Below are 21540 nucleotides of genomic sequence, written 5' to 3'. Positions count from 1 at the left end.
AAAATGCACAGAAGGCAGGCCTCCAGGATGAGGAGGGCAGGTGAACCTGACACCTTTGTCCCTTTCCTGTGCTGCTGCCTCAGCTTTGTCCTCAACTGCCCTGAGGGGCCGCGTGGAGCCCAGGCTCAGGTGGGGCCCAGGTGTGAATGCCAGGACGGCCTCCATCACTGGCGCTCTCCCGCCCTCTCCACGGAGACCCAATCCCACCCCCACAAGGGGGGTCATCAGGCCCCTGGGGGGGGGGGGGCGCCCTCTCCCCACCCCTGGTCCACGCCTCTGCCTGTCCAGGTGGCAGCAGGGGGGGCCCCGTGGAGCAGGGCTGAGCAGCGCCGGCTGCCTCGCCTTACCCACCTGTCCCAGCCGGTATCTCCTGAGGCACTGGGAGAAGGACATGGGGCTGGAAAAGACAACGAAGCACCAGAAACCAGCTTCGGCACAATGACACTCGTTTAATCCAAGGGAAAAAAAGGTCTTCCATCTTCAGTTTTTCCTTCCCTCCTTCGCGCGTGACCCGGGTCCCCGGGAGGAGGCTGACCCCCTCCTCACCTCGTGCCAGCTGGAGGGAGCACGGCCAGCTCGGGGGAGCCGGGGGAGCGCTGGGCGAGGCGATTCCCTGAAACCCACCCTGGGACTGCCGGACGGGGCTGGTGCGGCCGGCCTCGGGGTGCGCCCAGGAGGCTCCGCAGGGCAGCGCAGAGGGAGGCGGCCTGGACCTGCGCTCGCCGGCTCCAGTTTCTTATTGCTCAGCTGGGAGGCGCAGTTGGCGCAGTAGTCCCGGGGACATCCGACAGAGGCAGGAGGTGGGCGAGGGCTTCCTTCAAAGCAGGGAAGGCGCTGGGCTTCCCCTGGCCCGCAGGCTCTGGCCATCCCTCCTCCGACAGGCCCAGAGCCAAAACCAGGTTCCCAAGAACTTCCACCCACCCAGAGGGCCAACTCAGAAGCCCCGAGTGGAGCGCGGGGGTACACTGCAGACAAGGCGGGAGCTGGGATGGCCGTCCCCACTTCCACCAGGAAGCACGAGCTCTGGTGGAGGCTCGGGGTGTCCCCTGCACCTTCCCCACACCTAATGGCTCGCAGGTGGAGCTGCCGGGGGCTGGGATGTGGGGGGAAGGAGACAAAAATCACAGCTTCTCAACTGGTCGGGAAGTTACGGGAAAATCCTGTCAAGTATGAAAGGTGTTGCTCTGCAGAACAAAAACTAGCTTATATAGTTTTCTGGAAGACATTCCCTCACGCCCCCCAACGGTAGCTGGGCCTGGCTCCTGTGCCTGCCGAGGGAGGGCGCGCTGGGCTGTCAAAGCTGGTGGGCGAGGACAGGGCCTCTGCCCAGGGGGAGGGGTGAAGGCACAAGTACCAACGCTGGCCCAGAGCGCAGGGGCCGCGGCAGCACCGCGGGCAGAAGCCGCTGCTCCCGAGAAGCAACCGACACACCAGGCTGCTCAGCTGATCCGCGACCCCAGGCCTGGCAGGGGCCGGGAGGGGAGCCGGCTGAGACAGGCCTGCTCCTCCCCTGCGGTCACAGCAGCTGCCGGGCTGCTCGGCCGAGCCCCGGGTGGGGGGCAGAGGACGGGAGAGGACAGAGGCCCTGTGCGTGGGGCTGTCGCACAGAGGAGGAGGCAAGAAAGAAAACTGCCTCTAACGTTATATATTAAAAATATCCATAGTTCTTGTGCACAAAAATTCCATCATTCACATCTGAGCATCACCCCTGCCTCCCCCGACGGGCCCGGGGACAGCCTTAAAAGAAAGATGGTGGTTTTCCTTTGTGAGAGCTGAGGGAACACCTGCTGTCTTTATGGACCTGGAGAACTGGCGCCCCACCCCTTCCCCCCAACCTCTGCGCCCCCAGCCTCTGCTGGCCCAGGTGCCAGGCCGGCGCAGGGTGCAGGCGGTGCGGGCGAGGCCGGTCACTCGTGCCTCCGCTTGGAGGGCGGAACCAGGTGTGGGGGCAGGTCGGCGGGCAGCTCGTGCCCCTCGAGCTTGACCTTGATGAGGTGGTTGGCCAGGGCGAACTCCTCGTCGTCCAGCAGCCCGTCCTTGTCCACGTCGGCCAGCTTCCAGATCTTGCCCAGGACTGTGTTGGGCAGCTTGGACTTGACCATCTCCTTCTTGGCATTGGCCCCTGTGATCTTGCCGTTGACGGGCGACAGGGTGTAGAAGATCTCGTCGTAGGTGGGCTTGTCCTTGCCCACCACCCACTCGATGTCGTCGATGCCCTCGCCGGCGCCCTCGCCGTAGCCGTGCCCGAAGGGCCCGTTCATGGTGCCGTCGAAGGCGCCGCCCTTGACGGCCTGCGAGGGCATCAGGGACTCCTCCTGGCGCACCATCACCATCAGACGGGCGATGTCGTTGGCCAGCATGTCGTCCACCGTGTCCAGCAGCTTGGGTTTCAGGGCCTGGAACTTGCTGAAGTCCTGAGTCTGCAGGAGTTCCTGCGGAGGGAGGGGAGGGGTGTGGGTGGGGGGGCTGGCGGCCCCTCCCAGCACCCACTGGCCTGGGCCAGGACCACGGGGGCCCTGCAGCGGCCAGGTGGTCAAAGCGGGGCATTCACACGTGGAGAGCTGTCCCCAGGACCTGGCCCCACCACTTAGCCTCCAGGGCAGCTCGGTTTACCTCTCTGGGCCTGAGCTGCCCAATCTGTCAAATGGAGGCGACGGCCGTCCCTTCTGGGAAGGCTGTGGGAGGGTGAGCCGAGAGCCTGCCCTGTCCTCTCCCTCCCCACCACTCAGCATGAGTCACTGCACTCCCCTCTGGGGTGTTCCGATCTGGGAGGAACCTGGGATGACGTTCCCACGGGGAGGCCCCACCCCTGGAGCCGGGGGTTCCCTCTGGAGCCACTGCCCCAGGGCCCGGGGCCGTCCTCACTCCCCAGGCGGCCAGCCTGAGCAGGGTACACGGGGCGGTCGTACCTGCATCTTGCGGAGGCTCGGGAAGTCCCCGGGGGAGATCTGATGCTCCCGCTCGATCTTCTGGTAGATCTCGCCCAGGTTGTTCACCAGCTCCTTCTTCTTGCTCTCCTTCCCGAACATGTTGGGCATCTCCTTCTTGAGGGAGCTGATGATGTAGGCGTGGACCTGGGGAGACGGAGGGGACACGTCATGGGGAGGAGGGGCTGGGAGCCCCCACTGCCCAGGGCTGGGCGACAAGGACGAGGTCAGGAGGGGTTCAGGCTCCCAGTGGCCGCTTCCGTCACGGGACGAGGAGAGCAGACCCACAATTCTGGCAAGAGGCGTGACGGGGCACGCCACCGGGGCTGCCGAGGAAAGCCCACTTGAAGCAGAAGACACGCAGCGCTTTGAATACTCGATAGTGACCACTTAGGAACAGCAGAAGAGTCTGGCAGAGGGAGAAGGCCGCTTCCTGAGCACACTCGGCCCCACCCGCGCTCTCCATTTCCGCTCCCCAACTCCCTGGGGCTGGCTCCTGCTCCTCTCGTGTCAGTCCTGAGAGCAAGGCTCACCGAGGCCAAATACTTTGCCCACATGCTGGAATCCCACCGAGCAGCCCAAAGGAAGTCCAGCCGCGAGCACTGCAGCCAGCAGGCCTCTCCTCCACTTCTCAGAACTGCCCCCTCGACCCCATCAGCCCCCCTCCACGGCCTGACCCCCACTTGCCCTGAGTTCAGCCCAGTGAGGGCTGCCTGAGGGGAGCAGGCCCCACACCCCCATCTGGTTTGACAAATCTAGGATTTTCCAGGCGGACCACAGAGGACAATGCAAGTCAGCGCAGGGGCAGCCCTCATTGCAGGAGGAGAGTCTGGAAACAGCAGGTTCAGGACAGAGCTGGAGGCCACGGGGCTTTCCAGGCATGGTGACTCAGAGCCCCGGCAGGCGGATGCACCACGTTTCTACAGATGAACGGGGAGTGGGAGCCCCATGCTCTGGTCTCCACTTGGGAAGGAAGGCGGGCAGGCCAAGGGGGGCAGGGGCTGGTGCAGGAGGCTCGGGCCCACCCCCGGCCCCGCCCCAGGTGCTCTCTGGTCCTCTGAGGCCCTGGGGCAGCTACCCAAGTCTTCTCAGGGCTCCTGTTTCAGGACTGGCTCCATTCACCTGAGAGGTTTAAGAAGTGAACTATCCAGAAAACACGCAGCTGTGTGTCCCCTGGAGCAAACTGTGCTGTGCATGCAGACCACAAGGGGATGGTGTTAAAATGTGCCCATGCTGCTGGTCCGCAGACCACGCTCTGGGTAGCAAAGGGTAGACCGAGCACCAAGGGTCAGCTCCCTTCCTTGGGTGCCCAAGTGCCACCCGATTCTGGTCTCCAGACTCCAGGTCAGCCCGGACGTCCCGGGCATAGCAGCGTCCGTGAGTCTCCAGGCCCGAGCAGGACCCGGGCCCTCCCGAGTGCCCTCGGTGCTCCCAGCAGCGTCCTTTTGAGGTCCTGTTCCCCCCGGGAGCCCCGGGTGATGGCTTAGCTCAGCTACAGGGACGGGCGCCACTGCAACCCCAACAGCCACACAAAGCTCTCGCCCCTCCTAGCGACCCGCAAGGTGGAGCCCGCCTGTGGGCTGTCAGCAGCCTGCCCTCCGCCGCCCTGTCACTAGGAGCAGTGGAGCAGGGCGCTCTGGCGGGGCCGTCGGGACAGGTCCTCGGGCTGGTCGACAGCAAGTCTCAGGAGCCAACTGTGCCCTGCGGGGCCAGGCCGGGGTCCTCACTGGCACCAGCAGCCTGGCCTGAGCCCGCCTTTCAACACCCAGCTCTGCTCCCACTGCCCCAGACTGCCTGACGTGCGCACGCCGCCGCCAGTCACACTGGACTTTCAGTGTAACTGTTGTCTTCCCCACTAAGGCTGACGAGTGCCAGGAGGGCGGGTCACGCCCGTCATTCCCTACTGTGCCCCCTGCGCCTGGCACCGGGCTGGGTGTGCTTCAGCACCCAACAAACCACAGGGCACCGCCGACAAGGCTCGGCGTTGGCCCCCAACACACACGCCACTTCCGGTGCGGCTTCCTGTGTCGGCGCTAACCTCCTGGCTCACGTGTTTACCCGCTGCGGGAACGGCAGATCCCTTTTGGGGGCATCCGCCAAAAAACAGAACAAGTGAAGAGGGAGCCCAGGTGAGAACCTCAGCGAAAAAAGGCCGTGGAGTGGCGAGGACAGGTTCAGGAACGGTGCCACGCGGGCTGGGCCATGTGGACGGCTGCAATGGGCCTTTTAGGACCGAGAGCCAGGACAGACCAATGCCAAGGCCCCCAGCAGGGACCCTGCCCTCCCCAGCCTGCTCCCCCGCCATCTACCTTGGCCAGCCGCGCCCGCTTGATCAGGTCATTGAGCTTCCTGAGGGCGGCATTCCGGGGCAGAGACTGGATGTCTTTGAAGAGGTCCTGCTCCTCGGCCTCGAAGAGCTTGCGGTTGTCGGGGATGAGGAGCGGGTGGGACCAGAAGGAGCCGATGTAGACCCTGACCACCTCGGGCGTGTTGATGATCTTCCCCAGCGACCACATGAGGGCCCCGTAGACCCGCATCAGCTGCTGCGTCTCGATCTGGTCGGCCTTGTTCAGCACCACGCGGATCTTGTCCTCGTGGTTCTTGAGGGCCTTGATGACCTCCGAGAACTCGTCCGAGATGTCCAGCTTGTGGGCGTCGAAGAGCAGGATGATGCGGTCGACCCGCTCGGCAAACCACTCCAGGACAGCAGCAAAGTCGTAACCTGGGGGGGGACAAGGAGGGTGAGCTCGGGGCACCCCGAGGTTCCCGGCTGCTCAGCGGCTCTTGTCTCTAGCCTGGCCTGACACTGCTCAGCCTGAGATTGATTTTAGAATATCCAGGATGTACCAATCCCGAGAGCACAGCACCCTGAGGGCAGGAATCACCAGGTCTCCCCAGCTCTGGGCCTACCATCCTAGCCCCCTCTTCCACCTAGCACCTGGCACCCCCCACCTCCACCCACCAGGTGCTTAACAAACAACTAACACAAAAGAAGCTGCGATATCCAAGCTCTAAAGGAGACCGGGCTAAGGCAAGAATGAGGCGATGCCGGCAACACGGCGCAGCCCAGGATGGTGGAAAGAGCAGATTGGGTGCTGCCTCTGCAGCTGTGTACCGTTGGGTAGCACTGACAACTGCGGCTGCTACTGTTCAGTGAGGATGGCCAGGCCCTGCTACGCATAAATGCCACTTTACAACAAGGGTTGGCAAACTATGGCCCGGGGACCAAAATCCACCTGGTTTTGTAAAAAAAGCTTCATCGGAACACAGCCATGCTCATTTGTACTGCCTAGGGCTGCTTTCTCTCCGCAATAGTGGAGCTCAGGCACTGTGACAGAGACCGAAGCTGGCACAGCTAAAATATTTATTACCCGGCAAGAAGACTTTGCTGACCTCTGCTCTACAACAAGCCTGTGAAATGCTACAAACCACTTCCCTCCTGCAGGTCTTAAATGTTTTTCCGAACTGAGGGGGCTGGACTGAATCAACTCTAGGTCTACACTCAGTTCTCTGCTGTTTCCCACTAACCGTTTAAGGCCCTAAGGGGAACCTTTCCTTCTGTGGTAGAAACTGCTAATTGGAACTCTTCCTTAAATTCCAGAACTTTTAGGTTTTAGCTGAATTCATGGTCCCCCAAGTTAAGCCTGCATTTCCCAATCTTACTTGAAGCGGAAGTGAACAAGAAAAGTAAATGAGGGAAGAGGATTTGGTTCACCTGAAAGAGCATCCGCCTACCACATGGGAAGTCCAGGGTTCAAACCCAGTGCCTCCTGACCTGTGTGGTAAGCTGGCCCACGTGCAGTGCTGATGTTGCGCAAGGAGTGCCGTGCCACGCAGGGGTGTCCCCCGCGTAGGGGAGCCCCACGCGCAAGGAGTGCACCCATAAGGAGAGCCGCCCAGCACAAAAAAGTGCAGCCTGCCCAGGAATGGCGCCGCACACACAGAGAGCTGACGCAACAAAGAGAGACACAGATTCCAGGTGCTGCTGACAAGAATATACAAGCAGGCACAGAAGAACACGCAGCGAATGGACACAGAGCAGACAATTGTGTGGGGGAAGGGGAAATAAATAAATTTTTTAAATCTTTAAAAAAAAGAAAAGAGAAGAAAAGGTATCCAAGGACTTCTCCCTTCCTCAGGACTGGATGCAGATGTGCGGTGGGAGCTGGAGCAGCCACCTAGGGTCCTGACAGGAAGGCTGCTCGTTCAAGATGCTTATGTCCAACACAAACGACCTGATATCTGATTTAAGTCAACAGATCTTGGGGTCTCTGTAACAAGGGCTTAATGTGTGTCATAGTTTACAACTTTGCCTCTTCAAAATTTTTCCCTTGTTTCCGTCGCCCCCACCTAAGAGGAAGAAACATTTTTCTCATCACTCAGGAATACGAGGAGGAGCGGGAAGACGAAGCGCCTTCAGGGAGCGGGAGGCCAGCCCTGGGGCCCCCACCTCCTCTCGGGGCGACTCCGGGAAAGCCCCTTGTATGTGGGTTGGGTCTCATTCTTCCCCTGCTGCCCACGGTCAGAGGCCACCCTGGACATAGGCTGGCCCCCTAAGAACCACCACGTGCTTCCCAGACAGCAGGCACGCTCCTGAGAACAAGCCAGAGGAGCCGTTCCTGCCGGGGCCAGTTCCAGCTCCAGGCACCAGGGTGGGTGTGGGGGTCTGGGATGCAGCCCAGCTACTGGCCCGAACCACCCCCTCGCCCTCGCAGCCTCGCCCGCCTGTCCCCGGCGAAGGACGCTCACTGCCCCCGGCCGAGCCGAGGCGTCAGGCGTGCATTCTCTGGGCTGCAGGGAACAGAAAAACAGGAGGAGAAAGGACACAGTGTCAGGGAAAAGCACAGCTGGGCCTGGAGCAACCTGCCCTCGGCGCCCCTCCAGTGAGGGACGCGCTGACCGGCATCCCACGAGCCGAGGAGGCGGCCCGGCTGCCGAGCCTCCCTATCCCGCCAGGCCCGGAGGCAAGTCAACAGCCTGAGAAGCAGCCTCTGCTGGGGCTCCGGGCCCCTATCACCAGGTCCTTCTGATAAACTCCTGACACAAGCTGTACCTGAGGAGGAATGCTGGGCAGACCAACATTCCAGCCCCCAGGCTCCCTGGGTTCAAATGGGCCTCTGCCTGCCTGAAGCCACACGTTCCCAGCCTCTCCCTGTGCTCAACACTCAGAAACCAGCCGGCTCGGCTCGGGACCTGGCTTCAGACTCTTGCTCTGTGACCTTCCATGTATCTCCTGACCTCTGAGTTACTTTCCACGTCTGTAAAATCCAAACAGCAAGTCCTCCTGCCACCACGGGGAGGGCGGACGGAGCCTGGCACTGGAGCGGCACATGTGTATCGGGCGGGCACGGGGCAGAGAACAGCAGGGCTCGATGGCACGGGCAAAGGTCGGCTACTCCTGAGCAGCCAGCGCCCGCCGACAGGCTGCCGGTTCCAAAGTACGGGGCCCTGAGGGCCCCCAGACGCTGGGCAGCTGGCCCCGGGAGCCAGAGGGGACGCCCGCGAAACTGGAGAGAGAGGAGGCCGGGGACGAAGAGCGGGGGCTGGGTGCCGGCTCCCTGGCTAGGCCGGGGCTGGGCCTCGAGTCTGTAGGGCCTGCCTGAGGCCATGGCCGCCCCTTTTAAGGCCGTTCTGGGAACAGCAGGTCGGCCCTGAAGCTGGATGACTCAGGGACTGAACCACAGCCAGAGGCTCCGTGCTCAGCAAAAAGAGGCCCAGCCTCTCCCAGCGTCAGTCCATGTGTCCTCAGACTGCCACGAGCTGAAACAACTATGAATTCCAACAGCTGGGGAAGCAGCGAGGCCAAAACTAAGTTATTTGGAACAGGGGCGTCCTGAGGGGCTGGCGCTCGGGCCATGTTAGCTTTGGCCTGGGCATCAGGACACGGTGTGGGGAGATGAGGTCAGCCCCAGCTCCGCCCAGTGGCCGCAGGCCTATCCCCCTAGGGGGGATGATGGGGCACGAGAGAGAAGACTGGGCACCTCTGAATTATGGCAAACCCGCAGCGGGCAGGTCCAGAGGCCCAGAAGCCAGAGCCGATGCCCCCATCTGGCAAACACAAGTTGGTGGCAAGAGCTAAGCCCACTTTTCCTCAGGTGAATGAAATTTCCTATTGTGAATTATGGGAAACACTCACTTTCGGTCTGAGAGAAACAGGGTACCCAGCCAAGTACACACGCAGGCCACGACGGGGTCATACTGCTCGGGCTCACGCGACGTCATCCGGGTGACCCGGGGCTGTGGACCACTGCCAGGCCCGACCCCTTGCTCCTCTCTGGAGGGGCCGCACGCCGCCCGAGAGCTGCCAAGTTTCAACCAGGCCAGACCCCGAAGCTGGCAAACCTGTGGCGGCGAGCGCGCCAGGTTCACACAGCTGGCAGGGGCAGCCCCAGCCACCTGCGGGCAGGTGAGGAAGAGCGGAAGGCGCCTGCCAGCCCCCCAGCCATCGCGAGCCCGCGCCCCAGCCTGCCCTTCCCCACACTGCCTAAGGCAAGGTCCACCAGGGAGCCCTCAGGCTTGGCACACACCGTGGGTCAGAGTCCATGCCCGGCTGTCTGGCCACCTGAATCAGGCGTCACCGCCCCCCCCCCGCCGTGCAACAACTGAGCAGCCAAACGAGACGTTGTGGTGAGCTTGGCGGACAGAAAACTGTGTGTCCTTACTGAGCGGGGAGACACCTGCTAACTCCACAAAGGACATGGACCGCCGGCCAGCGGGCTAGAAAGGAAGAGCCGACCCTGCAGCAGGAACTGTCTTAGTTAGGGAACCACGGTGAACCCCCAGGACAAGCTCCGGCTCAGAAAGATGGGGGATGGGATGGGGATGCGGAGAAGGACAACGGTTACTCAGGGCAACCAGGCTGGGCCAGTCGGCCAGGTCCCGCCCCCCCACCGGGAAGCATTTTGCTCCAGTCCTGGCTCTGTTCCCATGAGCCTCCTCCAGACCCCTGCAGCTCTTGGGGGGCCCGGCTGTCTGTGTGCTGGCCTCGTCCCCAGTCTGCCTTCCTGATATGCTGACAGTACGCTTCCTGCCACCGGCACAGAGGCGCAAGAGGGAGTCATTCTGATGCATCCTCGCCCTCCCCGTGCAGCCTCCAAAGCGCAGGTAGTTCCAACAGCTGGGGGAAAGCGGCTTCATACTTTCCAAAAGTTTCTAGAACACGGAACAATAGAGGGTTTGTCTCCAGTTGACTCTTGCTTCCTGCCATTCAAGCAGTGTGGGCCTTGGTATTTCTTGCCATACCTTCCCGTCGCACATCTCCAGCTCAGGTTGGGCCCCGCAGACAAGACAGAACAGTCGGAGTCAGGGACTCAGGACACCCCACGCTGCCAGGACCTGCCCCCGGATTCCTTCAGCTGTGTTCTGTGAGAAGGATTCTTGAGTGTGCCACCGTGCTCGTAGGACAGGGGCCTCCCCACGCCTACGCATTTACCCAAGGCATTAAAACAGGCCAGATGGGAGGCGGATTTGGCTCAACGGATAGAGCGTCCGCCTACCACATGGGAAGTCCAGAGTTCAAACCCAGGGCCTCCTGACCCATGCGGTGAGCTGGCCCATGTGCAGTGCTGATGCGTGCAAGGAGTGCCATGCCATGCAGGGGTGTCCCCCATGTAGGGGAGCCCCACGTGCAGGGGGCGTGCCCCATAAGGAGAGCCGCCCAGCATGAAAAAAGTGCAGCCTGCCCAGGAGTGGTGCCGCACACACGGAGAGCTGATGCAGCAAGATGATGCAATAAGAAGAGACATAGATTCTCGGTGCCACTGACAAGAGTACAAGCGGACACAAAAGAACACACAGCGAATGGACACAGAGAGCAGACAACTGGGGGGGCAGTGGCAGGAAAGGGAGAGAAATAAAAAAATAAATCCATCTTTAAAAAACACAGGCCACACTGGGCCCCGGCCACCTGTGTTCACAGCAGCTTTATTCACAGCTGCCCCAGACGGGAAACCACTCAAACGCCCCTCAGCAGGTGAAGGGATAAAAGGACTGTGATGTCTGGGCGACAGATTCTGCTCAGCAAAAAAAGAGAAGACACAACAGGCTTCTACTGCACGAGTCTGTTTATATGACATTCTGGGGAAAGCAAAGCTTTAGGGACAAATCCCAGATCAGTAGTTGTCGGGGGTCAGGGCTGACTGCTAGGGCACAGGGAACTTTCTGGAGGAATGGGATGTTAGTCTAGATCTTGATTTTTGTGGTGGCAGTTATACGACCGCAGGCACAAGTCAAAAGTCTTAGAGCTGCACATCTGAACAGTGCATTTTACTAAATGGAACGCAGACAGCAGTAAATCCAACCTAAATAGAAGCAATGAGGCTGGATGACGTCGGGTCCACTTTTGAATCCTGAACCTTCTGTTCAACAACCATTTGTGGGACCCACTTACCCTCTCTGAGCCTCGGTTTCTCCACTGGTGAAGTGAGGCTGAGCAAGTGCCTGGTATGCTGCAAGCTCTCTGTAATGTTTGCTCTTATTTATACATAGGATTTGTCTTTTGTGGCAGAGAAGCTCAGATGCTGATGGGTGTGTAGGCAACGACCTGCGTCTGTCAAGTGAGGAATGCCTCACATCCCAGATATAGACCGAAGGTCTGCAGGCGTTCCTGCCAGCTGCTCCCAGCCCCGACGGGTCGGAGACGGCCTGTGCGGCGCCCCCTGCGGCACGCGCGGCCCACACCCTCGGCAGAGCCTGCGAGGAATCCCAGCAGGTGTTCAGGCTAGCAGCAAGGCTGCAGGGTGAGGGGACAGCTGAGGGGGCTCTGAGAGAAGGGCGGTGGCCCAAGGGCCTGGAGTCTGAAAGGAAACGCTGGCTGAGCCAGGGTCTTTATGAATTTCTTCACCCAATGGCACTTGCTGGCGCTTACCTGGGTGCCAGGCACCAGGACGAGAGCTTATCAGCATGTGCATACTCCTGCTGAGAGGCTCTTCTAACCCATGTGCCTCCCAGGTCTTTAGGAGCTGGGACCTGACCCGTGCGTGGGTGTGGTGGATCGCAGGGACAGAGTCCCCTCAGCCTTGCCCAAGGCAAGCGCCGGGCATTCTACGGTCTGCAAAAAACCCTGGGGGCAGCACTGACCCGGTGAGGTAGGGCCCAGGAGGGAAGGCCCACAGCACAGGGCCCCTTCTGAGGGCTCCAGGCTGGACGCTGAGGACGGGGACGGCTCTGGGGCTTGGGTGCAGCCTGAGAACCTGGGCCTGCCAGCAGAAGGGAAAGTGGGAACCCAGTGACCAGTGCCCCTCGCTGGGGCTCCCAGTCCTCCTCCAGGAGGGCCTGGGGGCAACTTCTGGCTGGAGAGAGGGAAGAGGGAAAAGTAAAGAAGAGACCAGCAACATTCTTCAAAACCCCAGCCCCCAAGGCCCATTTCTAGGAATCCAAGTTCCAGGTACCCCAAAAGCCTAGAACCTGGAGTCTGACCTTGGGCCACAAGAGAGAGGCACAGGAACGCCCTGGCAGGGTCAAGGCCCTTTGAATCCGAGCTCTCGGGATCCCTCCACCCACGGCCTCCTGCCACATGGCCTCTCCCGGCCTCCCTGCGGCTCTGAGCACAGCCCTGGCAGGGCTCTGAGACATTTCCTAGCTTGGGTGTCATCCTGGGCTAACCACTTAGCTTTCCTAAGCCTCTGTTTCCTCATCTGAAGAGCAGCCACTCTGTCGTGGAAGCAGCTGCTTGTGAAGACTAGACGGAACTGGCGGGGCGGGCAGAAAGCCAGGCACAGAGTGCAGCTCTCCTAATCCAAGCTGGAACGACACTGCCCTGCTGACATGGCTTTCATGGGGAAACTGAGGCACCGAAGGCTCGGCTCACAGCCACATAACGACAAGGCTGGGGCCCCATTCTGAGCGTGCCTCCCCACCATGGAAAGATGCTGCTCAGATGCGGGCGGCCACCAACGCTGGAGGCCCGGGACACAGACCCTGCCGGGCCCACTGCCCTTTGGAACACCCCTTATCAGTCACAAGGGTGGCACAGGAATGAACGCTGTCCGCAAAGGCCACCTCTCTGCTGACACAGGAGAACGCGGTCTTTAAAATCATTCGGAAGACGAGGGCATGGGGGAGGGCCGTCTGAGACCCCCACGGGGCCCCCTTCTGTTCTCGGCAGCCCTTCTCGGGGCCCCGAGGCGGAGCCCCAACTGTACCCCGGCAGCTTGGGGCCAGGCAGGCCCTACCTTATCTCACCAGGCAGTGTTTCCTGCAGGAGGGGGAAGAGGGAAAAACACCAGGAGGGGCCAGGCAGGTGGGGTGGGAAAGGAAAGTCGATGTAATTAGGAACGCCAATGGACATGCAACCTCCAAAGAATGTCGTTTCCAGGGAACAGGGTCGGAGGACCACAGAAACGCACGCCCTACCCCGGCCCCGCGTCCGCCCTCGGCCCTATCGCTCTGCGAGGGAAACACCTGCTTTCCACGCCCTCAGCTAAGGGAGAGAGTGCGGCCAGGCTGGGAGCACCCAGCCTCCTCGGCCTTCCTCGCAGGAGGCGGCCACGGCGCCGCAGGGAACCTTGCGTGACTCACAGCGGGGTCTGCCAGGGGAAACCTACTCACCCTCCCGTCCGTCCAGAGGTACCGCGCCGTGGTCCGCTCCCCCCACACGGTGCTGCCACCAAGCCCACTGCGTGGCCAGGGCCCACCTGGCAACCTTTAGTTTAATCTACTCAGCACAGCGTTAGGGGTGGCGGAGGGCAACAGTCCAGAGATCTATGGGCCTGACCTCTCGCCAGTGCACGGCGGAAACCCCCACCGGTCAGCGAGGGGCTGAGCCTGAAGCCGGCCTTCTCCTTCCCGCCAGCGACGGCGAGAGGAGGCCTTCTGCGGGAACTGGGCGGGTGGGCTGCTCAGGGCCCCAGGCCACCCCCACACCTGGAAGGGCAGGGCAGCCCCACAGGCAGGGCGCTTCCTGCCGGCCTGTCCCCCACGCAGCCCTCCCGTGACAGCCTGAAGGCAGGGGCTGCCTCGCCCGCTGCATCCGCCCACAGCCCTGGCCCCCAAGCAGACTGCGCCCTGGACCTGCGGCTTTGTCCTCTAAGCTCCACTTCGGTGCCTCGCCCAGAGAGAACAAGTTCAGGCACCAACGTCCTAACGGGAAAGGAAGCAGAGGGATGGGAACCGGAAGCAGGGCTGGGAAGCAATCCCAGCGGGGCCGGGGCAGGGCCAGAGAACGTGATACATCAGGACACACGCTCAGACCCTCTCACTGTGACCTCTCCGGCCCAGGCTAAAGTGTCAAAGACCAGTGGGGGAAATCCCCAGCACTGGGTGGAAAACAGCTGCTTCTGAGTTCCTTTTTAGGGGCCAAAACAGGCCCCAAGATTCTCCACCCCCCTTAGTGCTCACACAAGAGGCAGCCAGTGGCCTTTGGGGAAGGTCAGCTTTTTTTGTAGGCAACTGACTTATCTGAAGATGTGGACACACCAGCTGCCCAGCTGACCACCAGCCGGGGCTGGGAGCATTACGAAAAGCCCAGAGGTGGCCTCTGTCTCTATCTGATGGCCTAGTCAGAAGAATTCACCGCCACCTCCCACTCCAGGTCATGGAAAGGATAACTCTACAGCGCCTCAAAGAAAATGTCAGCAGATACTTTGGCCCTGGAGACAGACTGAGAAGAAATTCTTTGGTGGTTCCTTCTCTTGCCTTCTAAGAGTAATTTATCCAGATTTTCTAGGCTTGCTTTGGCAGATGACAGGACTTTGAGCCTATTGGGCATTTTCCTAAAACTAGGTTAGAATAATCAGATGGAGAGCAATAAAAAAGAACTTTTTTATAAGGTGTTCCAAAATCGATTCCCTTAAACTCTCAGGACTGCTATTTACCTCCAGAAATGGACGGAACCTAAAAGCTTAACTAGAGAGTTTTAAGCCAGATTTAGAGCTGGAGATTGAGCAGTTTGGTACCCTCCAATGAGCACCAATACTGACTGGGAAAAAAGCAGCAAAAGTGCTCAGTGGTAGAATGGGGCCCCACCCACTCACAGCTGCCACACAGCACAGACCCTGCCCTGCCCCGTTCCCCCCCACACCCCGCACCTCAGGATGGGACATCACCTGTAAGGGTCGCCACTGCCTGGCAGCCCAGAGGGACAGAAGCTCTGGAAAGATTGGCAAGGTCATTATAAACAAACCTGGTCACCTGTCCTTAACCCTTTGAGTTTGGGCTTATTTCATTTTCCCACCTCAGCAGCAGGTTCCACTTCTGAGTCTCCAGGTCCCATCCACCTGCCTCCCTGGTTCCGCATAGAAAGCACTCAACACCCCCCACCTCCCCCCTCCACGTACCAAAGCACTCAGGCCCCCAGGCGCCCCTCCCTTCTACAAAATAGGGCGGAGGCAGGAACAGGCCCCGGGCTCATCCTGAACCAGATCTTCAGAAAAGCATGGCCTTTTCTGAAAGGCCTTTCGGAAAAGCACCACACTCTGCACGAAAGCTGAGGCCATGCACCGCACCCAGAGGGGCTGCTGCTGAGCCAGCGTTTAAGCAAATCAACCCTCAGGGTTGAACACATGTCAGCTAGCTTCTTTTGGCTGCCTCCCGGGCCAAATGGTTCTGTCCCGGTCCTGCTGGACTCCCTAGGATTTACATGGCTTTGGAAGGCAAAGGGGTTTTTTTTGGCTTTGTTTAAAGATTTACTGTATTTCTTTCTTTCTTCCCACCCCCTTGTTGTTTTTCACTTGCTGTATCTTCCTTGTCTCTTTAGGAGGCACCGGAATCTGAACGAGTGACCTCCCATGTGGTAGGCAGGGGCCCAGTCGCCTGAGCCACATCCACTTCCCATAGAAGGCAAAGGTTTTTAAACACCGTCTGAGCTAAGTCAGCTCCAGAGGGCAGCACCACGGCCCCCTGGGCACCACTGGCTGAGGGGCCTGAAGCAGGGATATAGAGATTCCCACACGCCCCCCAGCCCAGCCCCAACCCCCGACTCCCAGCCCTGCCTGCACACGAGAGCCACGGCGGCAGTGGTCTCACCTTGCCTGCTCTTGCAACCTTAGCCCAGGGAGTGAAGGAAGAAAGCAGCTCCCGTGGGCTTGGTGCTGAGATAAAGCGCTGATGGGAGATGAGTTCTCACCTGCGCACATTAGAAAAACAAAAAAGCCTGGGGCTGGGAGACTCCACCTCGCTCCAGGTTCAGGTCCCAGACATCCAAAGGAAGTCAGCTGACTCAACCCGCGTTCGGCCTGCTTTACCTCTGCTGATGCGCTGCTTCTCTCCAGAGAGGATGCCGGGCGTGTCGATGATGCTGATGCTGTCCAGGACGGGGTTGGGCAACTGGGCGCACATAAACCTGCGGGAAGCAAGCACGCAACATGGACATCAGGACGAAGGTCCTGCTGCCCGGGACGGGGCAGCAGCACTTCCTGACGCCGTCGTTTCCTCCGGCTTCCCTTCCAAAAGCAGGGAACTTAGAGGGCTTTCTATCGCCTTAGTTCCACGGGTGGCTGGGAATCCAGGCTCACGCGGCCCCCTCACATTAAGCTTTCCCCCTCGGAGTTCAAGGGGGAACTCTTCACTGTAAGAGTGCGCTGGCCTGGTTTGCCACTCCATTCAGCAGGGCAGCACTGGGATCCTGATTTTCCATGCTAAAATTTCCAAGCCCTTGGCTAAATTTGCACACTAGATGGTCTCTCCCTATTGCTGCTAAGGCCGGGACCAGCCCTCCCCTTTCACCCAGCTGCGAGGGTGAAGGGACTGCGGTGGGTGGTCAGGAAAAGCTGGGGACCGCAGGGGCCGGTGGGTGAGGGGGTAGCAAAACAGCCACACCAGGCTCTGAAAGTCAAGGCGGGCCAAGGAAGAACAACGCCACGGGGAGGCTTGCGACTCACGGGTGAGGGCTTGGCTGTGGGTGCCCGGGTCCCACGCTATGCCCAGCACAAGGAGCTGCCCAAACTGAAGGCAGGGATTCTTTCCTGGGCACAGAAGGGGTTCCCTTAAAAGGTATTGTGAGCAAAGAAAATCCGGACCCATTGCCTGTCGGATGCAGGTTAGAGCTGCCTTTCCTACAGCGGGAGGAAACTGAACGGCTTAGCTTCTCCTTTGGGCCCCATCCCCTGCGAGGCCGGTGGCCAGAGGCTGGGTGAGAGGTGCCGCCTGCAAGTGCCCACGGAGTAAAGCCAGTTGACCCACATGTGAACAAAACTTGGACCTCAACTCACGAGCAGCAGGAGCCAACCGCGCACGCCATAAATAACTGCACGAAAGGCCAGGGTGCCTGCGAGGGACAGGAGCCACCGGGCAGAAGGCAAAATACAAGGACTAGGAGGAGAGCTGGCTCTGGGAGGGGGTGTACAAAAACGCTTGGTGAGGGAGCCTGGTGAGCGGGTTACCACCTGCACGTCTTGGGGGTGAGGGGGTCGGCAAAGCCCAGCGAGGCGGGAAACACTGCAGGGAGCAGCCCGGACAGACCCTTCCCCCATCCCTCTTCCTGACCAACAGGGGACCCCGATTTCCCCTCTCACTGCAGGCAGGCAGTACCAGTTATGCAAGGAGTTTTCACAAGTCTCTTCCGACACCGATTGCACCCTGCCCAGGGCTGCTCCATCCGCACCCCAATGCAGGTACTGCGGGGTGGGGGTCGAGTTCAGGATTCGGTGGGTCTCTTTAAGGGCACCGGAGAGGCTGTGTCCCCCAGAGAAAAGCCCCCTGTAGTCCCCTCCGTGCCCGGGTGTAACGCAGAGTCCTCGGCATCTGACAGCCCAGGCCTCAGCTCCAGCGCAAACCCACGCCCCCACCCTTGGCAGGTAAGGCCCCTCTGGAGATAAGGGGAGGCAGGAAGGAAACATGAGCGTGGTGCCATGCTCAGATTCTGTGCACCAATGTCAGCAGAGTGCCTGTCGTGGACCAAGCGCTCCTGAACTGCTCTTTGGGCAGAAGCGCAGTGCGTGGCAAGTGGCTGCGCTGACTTGCTGTGTGGGTTCGACAAACCCACGGGAGGCTTGGAGCCTCCGTTCCTCACGCAGCGAGGGGCGGGCCGGGGGTGCCTGAGGTCACTGCAGCTTGAAAACTGTCCTCTCCCTGCTCTCGTGATCACCGGTGGATACCTAAGGCCACAAGAGGCAGGTGCAGCAACCCTTCCTCCCAGCTCCCCTAAGTTCTGAGTGAAAGCAAAGACCTCATGCTTGGAATTTCCAGCACAGCAGCCAAACTTTCCACAAGATCCTATCGCTCCCAACACTAAACTGTCTGCGCCAACTGCTCCCCAACGGGCACGGCAATTCTAACACACCAGAGGAGGGGTCTCAGCCCAAGGGGCTTCACTCAACCCCAGCCCTGACACGGCCAATGCCTGCCGGGGGCCACAGGACCAGGAGAAACTTGCCTATCTTCTCTGTTCAAGGGAGGGGAACCCGGCCCCTGGCTCTGCGCTGGGGCGGGCTGGACAGAGTCCGGAAAGGAATGTGCTCATACAGGGCGGAGACTGGGAAGGCAGGATTCAAGGGTTCCTTTCTAGGCTCTTCCCCCCACTCAGATGTCGAAAGGCATGAGGAGTCACTCCTAGAATGGGAGGTGGGAGAGCGGGCAGGCGCTGTAAGTCCTCTGGTATGTCTCATGGGGTGGCGGGGGGGAGTCGGAACCACTGATGAGTCCTTTCCAGAAAAGTGAGGCTGGCTGTTTCACCGTGATTCAGAAAGGAGGTCACTGAGTTTCATTCATAGTGTCGCCAGGGTTAGAATCTTGGAGGGAGACTTCACCCATTCAACAGGGGAAACCGAGGCCCAAGTAGGTCAGGGAACCTCCCAGAGTCTATAGAGGTACTTGGGGCCCGAATGCCATTCCAGGGCAGCTAGTGCCACTGCCTCACCCTGTTTCTCCGCGCTCCTGAAGGCAGCCCAGGCCCTTCCAGACCTGCCTCTGGGAGCAGGTTGTCCATGCCCCCCCATCTGGCCGCTGCCTCAAGGGGCCTGCCCTAAAGAGCTGGCCACAGCAGGGCCTTCCCTGTCCCTCCTACACAAAACCACCAACCCCAGCGGAAGTTGAGCACAACACACACCACCCCAGCAAGGGGAAGCACCAAAATTTTCATCCTGTCTTTTCCAATACACTTCAGAAAGTGCCCCCTGAAGAAAGCCAAGGGGAGGGGGCGGTATTTGAACGAACTAGGTGCCTGGGCCGCTGGGAGAGGGGGGTTACTACATTAAGGGCAGGAGATGAGACCAAGAAAGAGAAGACAGGAATCTGTCACCTTCGTAACGGCTCCCCTGCTTCGGAGGGAATCGGGGGCTGGGGTCTTAGGGGGGGGTGCGGGGGTTGGGGAGTTAAACTGATGAACCGGAAAATTCTGGGAGTGGTAGAAGCCGGGAGAGCTGGCAACGCCCGCTCCCAGACCCCCACGCGGGTGTTCGGTGGGAAGAGGTAGGAGATCCGGCCCCAGGGAGTGGTCGCTGGGGGTCCCGCCGGGGCCTCCCAGACAAAGCGTGGCGGGGGGCCGCGGACCGTTCGGGGCCCGAGGGCGAGCCGGGGACCAGGCCTCCCCTTCCGCCCCCGGGGCCAGGGATTCCGGGTACCTGTTGAGGAACGCGTTGCCGAAGGCGTTGAGCTTGCGGAAGGGGCGCCGCGGGTCGACGACGAGCGCGTTGCCCGGCACCACGCCCTCAGTGGGGCCGTGCATGACGGCGATGAAGGAGTCGGTGGTGGGTTCGGGCCCGATGCGCATGCCGGGGAAGTCCTGCTCGATCAGGTGCCGGATGAAGGTGGTCTTGCCCGTGCTGTACTGGCCCACGAGGAGCACCATGGGCTTGTTGTCGAAGTCCGCGTCCTCCAGCGCGGGCGAGTGGAACTCGTGGAAGCGGTAGTGCTCCTCCAGGGGCAGCAGCTTCTGCGCGTACAGCTGCCGCAGTCCCTCGGCCACCGTCTGGAAGAGCTCCGGCTCCTTCTTGCGCCGGGCATCCTTGCTGACCCAGCTGAACATGCTTCCGGAGCCCGGCCTGGCTGCTGCGGGGCAGACCGGCGGCTGAGAGCGGCGGCGACCGCGCGGAACCGAGGCGGGGCCGGACCGGCCGGCGGCGGGCGGCGGCGGCAGCGGCGGCGGCGGGGCCGGGGGCGGGGAAGCGGCCCGCACTGCGCACGCGCACGGAACAACCCGCCGAGGCACCTTCTGCGGAGTGGAGCACGCGCCGCGCCCAGCCGCCTTTATAAGGCTGGGCCCTGCGTTCCGGAGCGCGCGCCGCCGCGGGGCGGGGCGGTGCAGCGGGGGGAACGGGAGGGGGTGGAGCCCTCCCCAGCCCCGCCCACGATCCCCGCGCCACGTCCTCCCCTCCCCCGCCTCCCATTGGCCGAACCCAAATCTCGCGAGTTGCGCTTACCGGGCTCCCCGCCCCTGGTCGCCGCGCTGGGTGCCTTGGCAACCGCACCTGTTTGGTCCGGCAGGAGTGGGGCCGCTCGCGGTCTTGCTGCCGTTGGCAAGGCGGGAAGCGGGTGAAGGGCGCGAGGAAGGGTCGGGGCCACCCCGCCGCATGGCTTCGCCAGGCCCCCAGCTACGCCCCTCAGTTCCGTGGCTTCGCGTCCCCCAGCAGATCCCCCCAAGACCCGGCCTCCTCCTCCCACCTGCTTAGAATCTCCAGCAGCATCAGGGGACCCCGGGGGCGCGCGCCTCCCTCCCTGCACTGCCCTTCCAAGCTCTCTCTCTTCCCCTCATCTTTGATTTTTTGGGGAGAGGGAGAGACAGGAAAGGGGTGATAGAGGAAGCCGAGAGAGTAGTAAATCCAAGGCCAGGGGTGAAAAGAAAGCAAAATGGGGAGGGAGAAGGCGGGTGGGGAAAGGCAGGTCAGCAGTCAGAGGCCCGACCTCCCCTGAAGCCAGCGGGTTTGGGATTGGGACACGGATCCGGGAATGGGGAGCAGGTATGACATCTACCTGGCGGGAGGAGACGTCCTCCCTGAAGAGGCCACCACTGTGGGGGAGGATAAAGAGGAAGTCGATGCCCTCTAGCTGCTTAAGTTCCGAGGAAGTGAAATCGGAAACTCCCCGTGTGGGGAGGAGGAGAAATGTGGGGCAACAATGAAATGTGGTGGGAATTTAGGGGAATTAAAGGACCCAAATACTTCTGCTTTCCTCTCAGAGTCACCAGCAGTTTCCACCTTTTACTCTGACCTGCCTGTCCTTACCAGTTCCCGGCTGTTCCATTAGGCCTGGTCCCCCGCCATCATCCCTGGCCATACATGACTTGGCTGTCCAAGCTGGTGAAACCTCAGTGGGGTGATGTCAGCGCTTTGGGGTCTGTGATTGTTATGTAACCAGGGTTTGCGTGACACCAAAGTGTGTGTATGAGGCGGGGCCGGGGGTCTCCTGGACAGATCTAAAATTAAACTGGGAACTCACAGCGCCTCCAGACCAGCTCTCTGGCTTCCAGGTGTGGAAGCCTGGGGGGCTGGGTGCCTGTGACAGGAAAGAAAGCAGACTGACCAAGAGGCTAATAGGTGGCAAGGACAAGGATGCTGGGGTGTGGGAAGGGAAGGCGAATCTGACAAGGGGCACGGAGGCAAGAGGGAGCCAGAGAGGGCGAGATGGGAGGTTCCGGCGCCCACTCCTTACCTCTGTAAGATCAGGTGCTGCTGGGAAGAAAGAGGCCTCAGGTACTTGTGAGGTTGTGTCTTTATGGGTGTTTCAGCCTAACCCCCTTCCA

General features: G+C 60.8%; 1 protein-coding gene across 1 annotated transcript; it reads right to left on the bottom strand.

Moving 5' to 3' along the window:
* Positions 1-429: 429 nt before the first annotated feature.
* Positions 430-20093, bottom strand: EHD1 (EH domain containing 1). The gene is made up of 5 exons (XM_058305220.2): positions 19424-20093; positions 16109-16206; positions 5237-5649; positions 2910-3074; positions 430-2432 (listed from the first exon to the last, which is right to left on the bottom strand). Exons 1-5 carry the CDS (start codon positions 19825-19827, stop codon positions 1908-1910), a joined length of 1605 nt encoding a protein of 534 aa, XP_058161203.1. The 5' UTR covers positions 19828-20093; the 3' UTR covers positions 430-1907.
* Positions 20094-21540: the final 1447 nt, after the last annotated feature.

The sequence above is a fragment of the Dasypus novemcinctus genome, chromosome 10, assembly GCF_030445035.2.
Source record: "Dasypus novemcinctus isolate mDasNov1 chromosome 10, mDasNov1.1.hap2, whole genome shotgun sequence".
Taxonomy (NCBI): domain Eukaryota; kingdom Metazoa; phylum Chordata; class Mammalia; order Cingulata; family Dasypodidae; genus Dasypus; species Dasypus novemcinctus.
The sequence above is the reverse complement of the archived record's forward strand: the minus strand, read 5'-3'. Positions and strand labels throughout refer to the sequence as shown.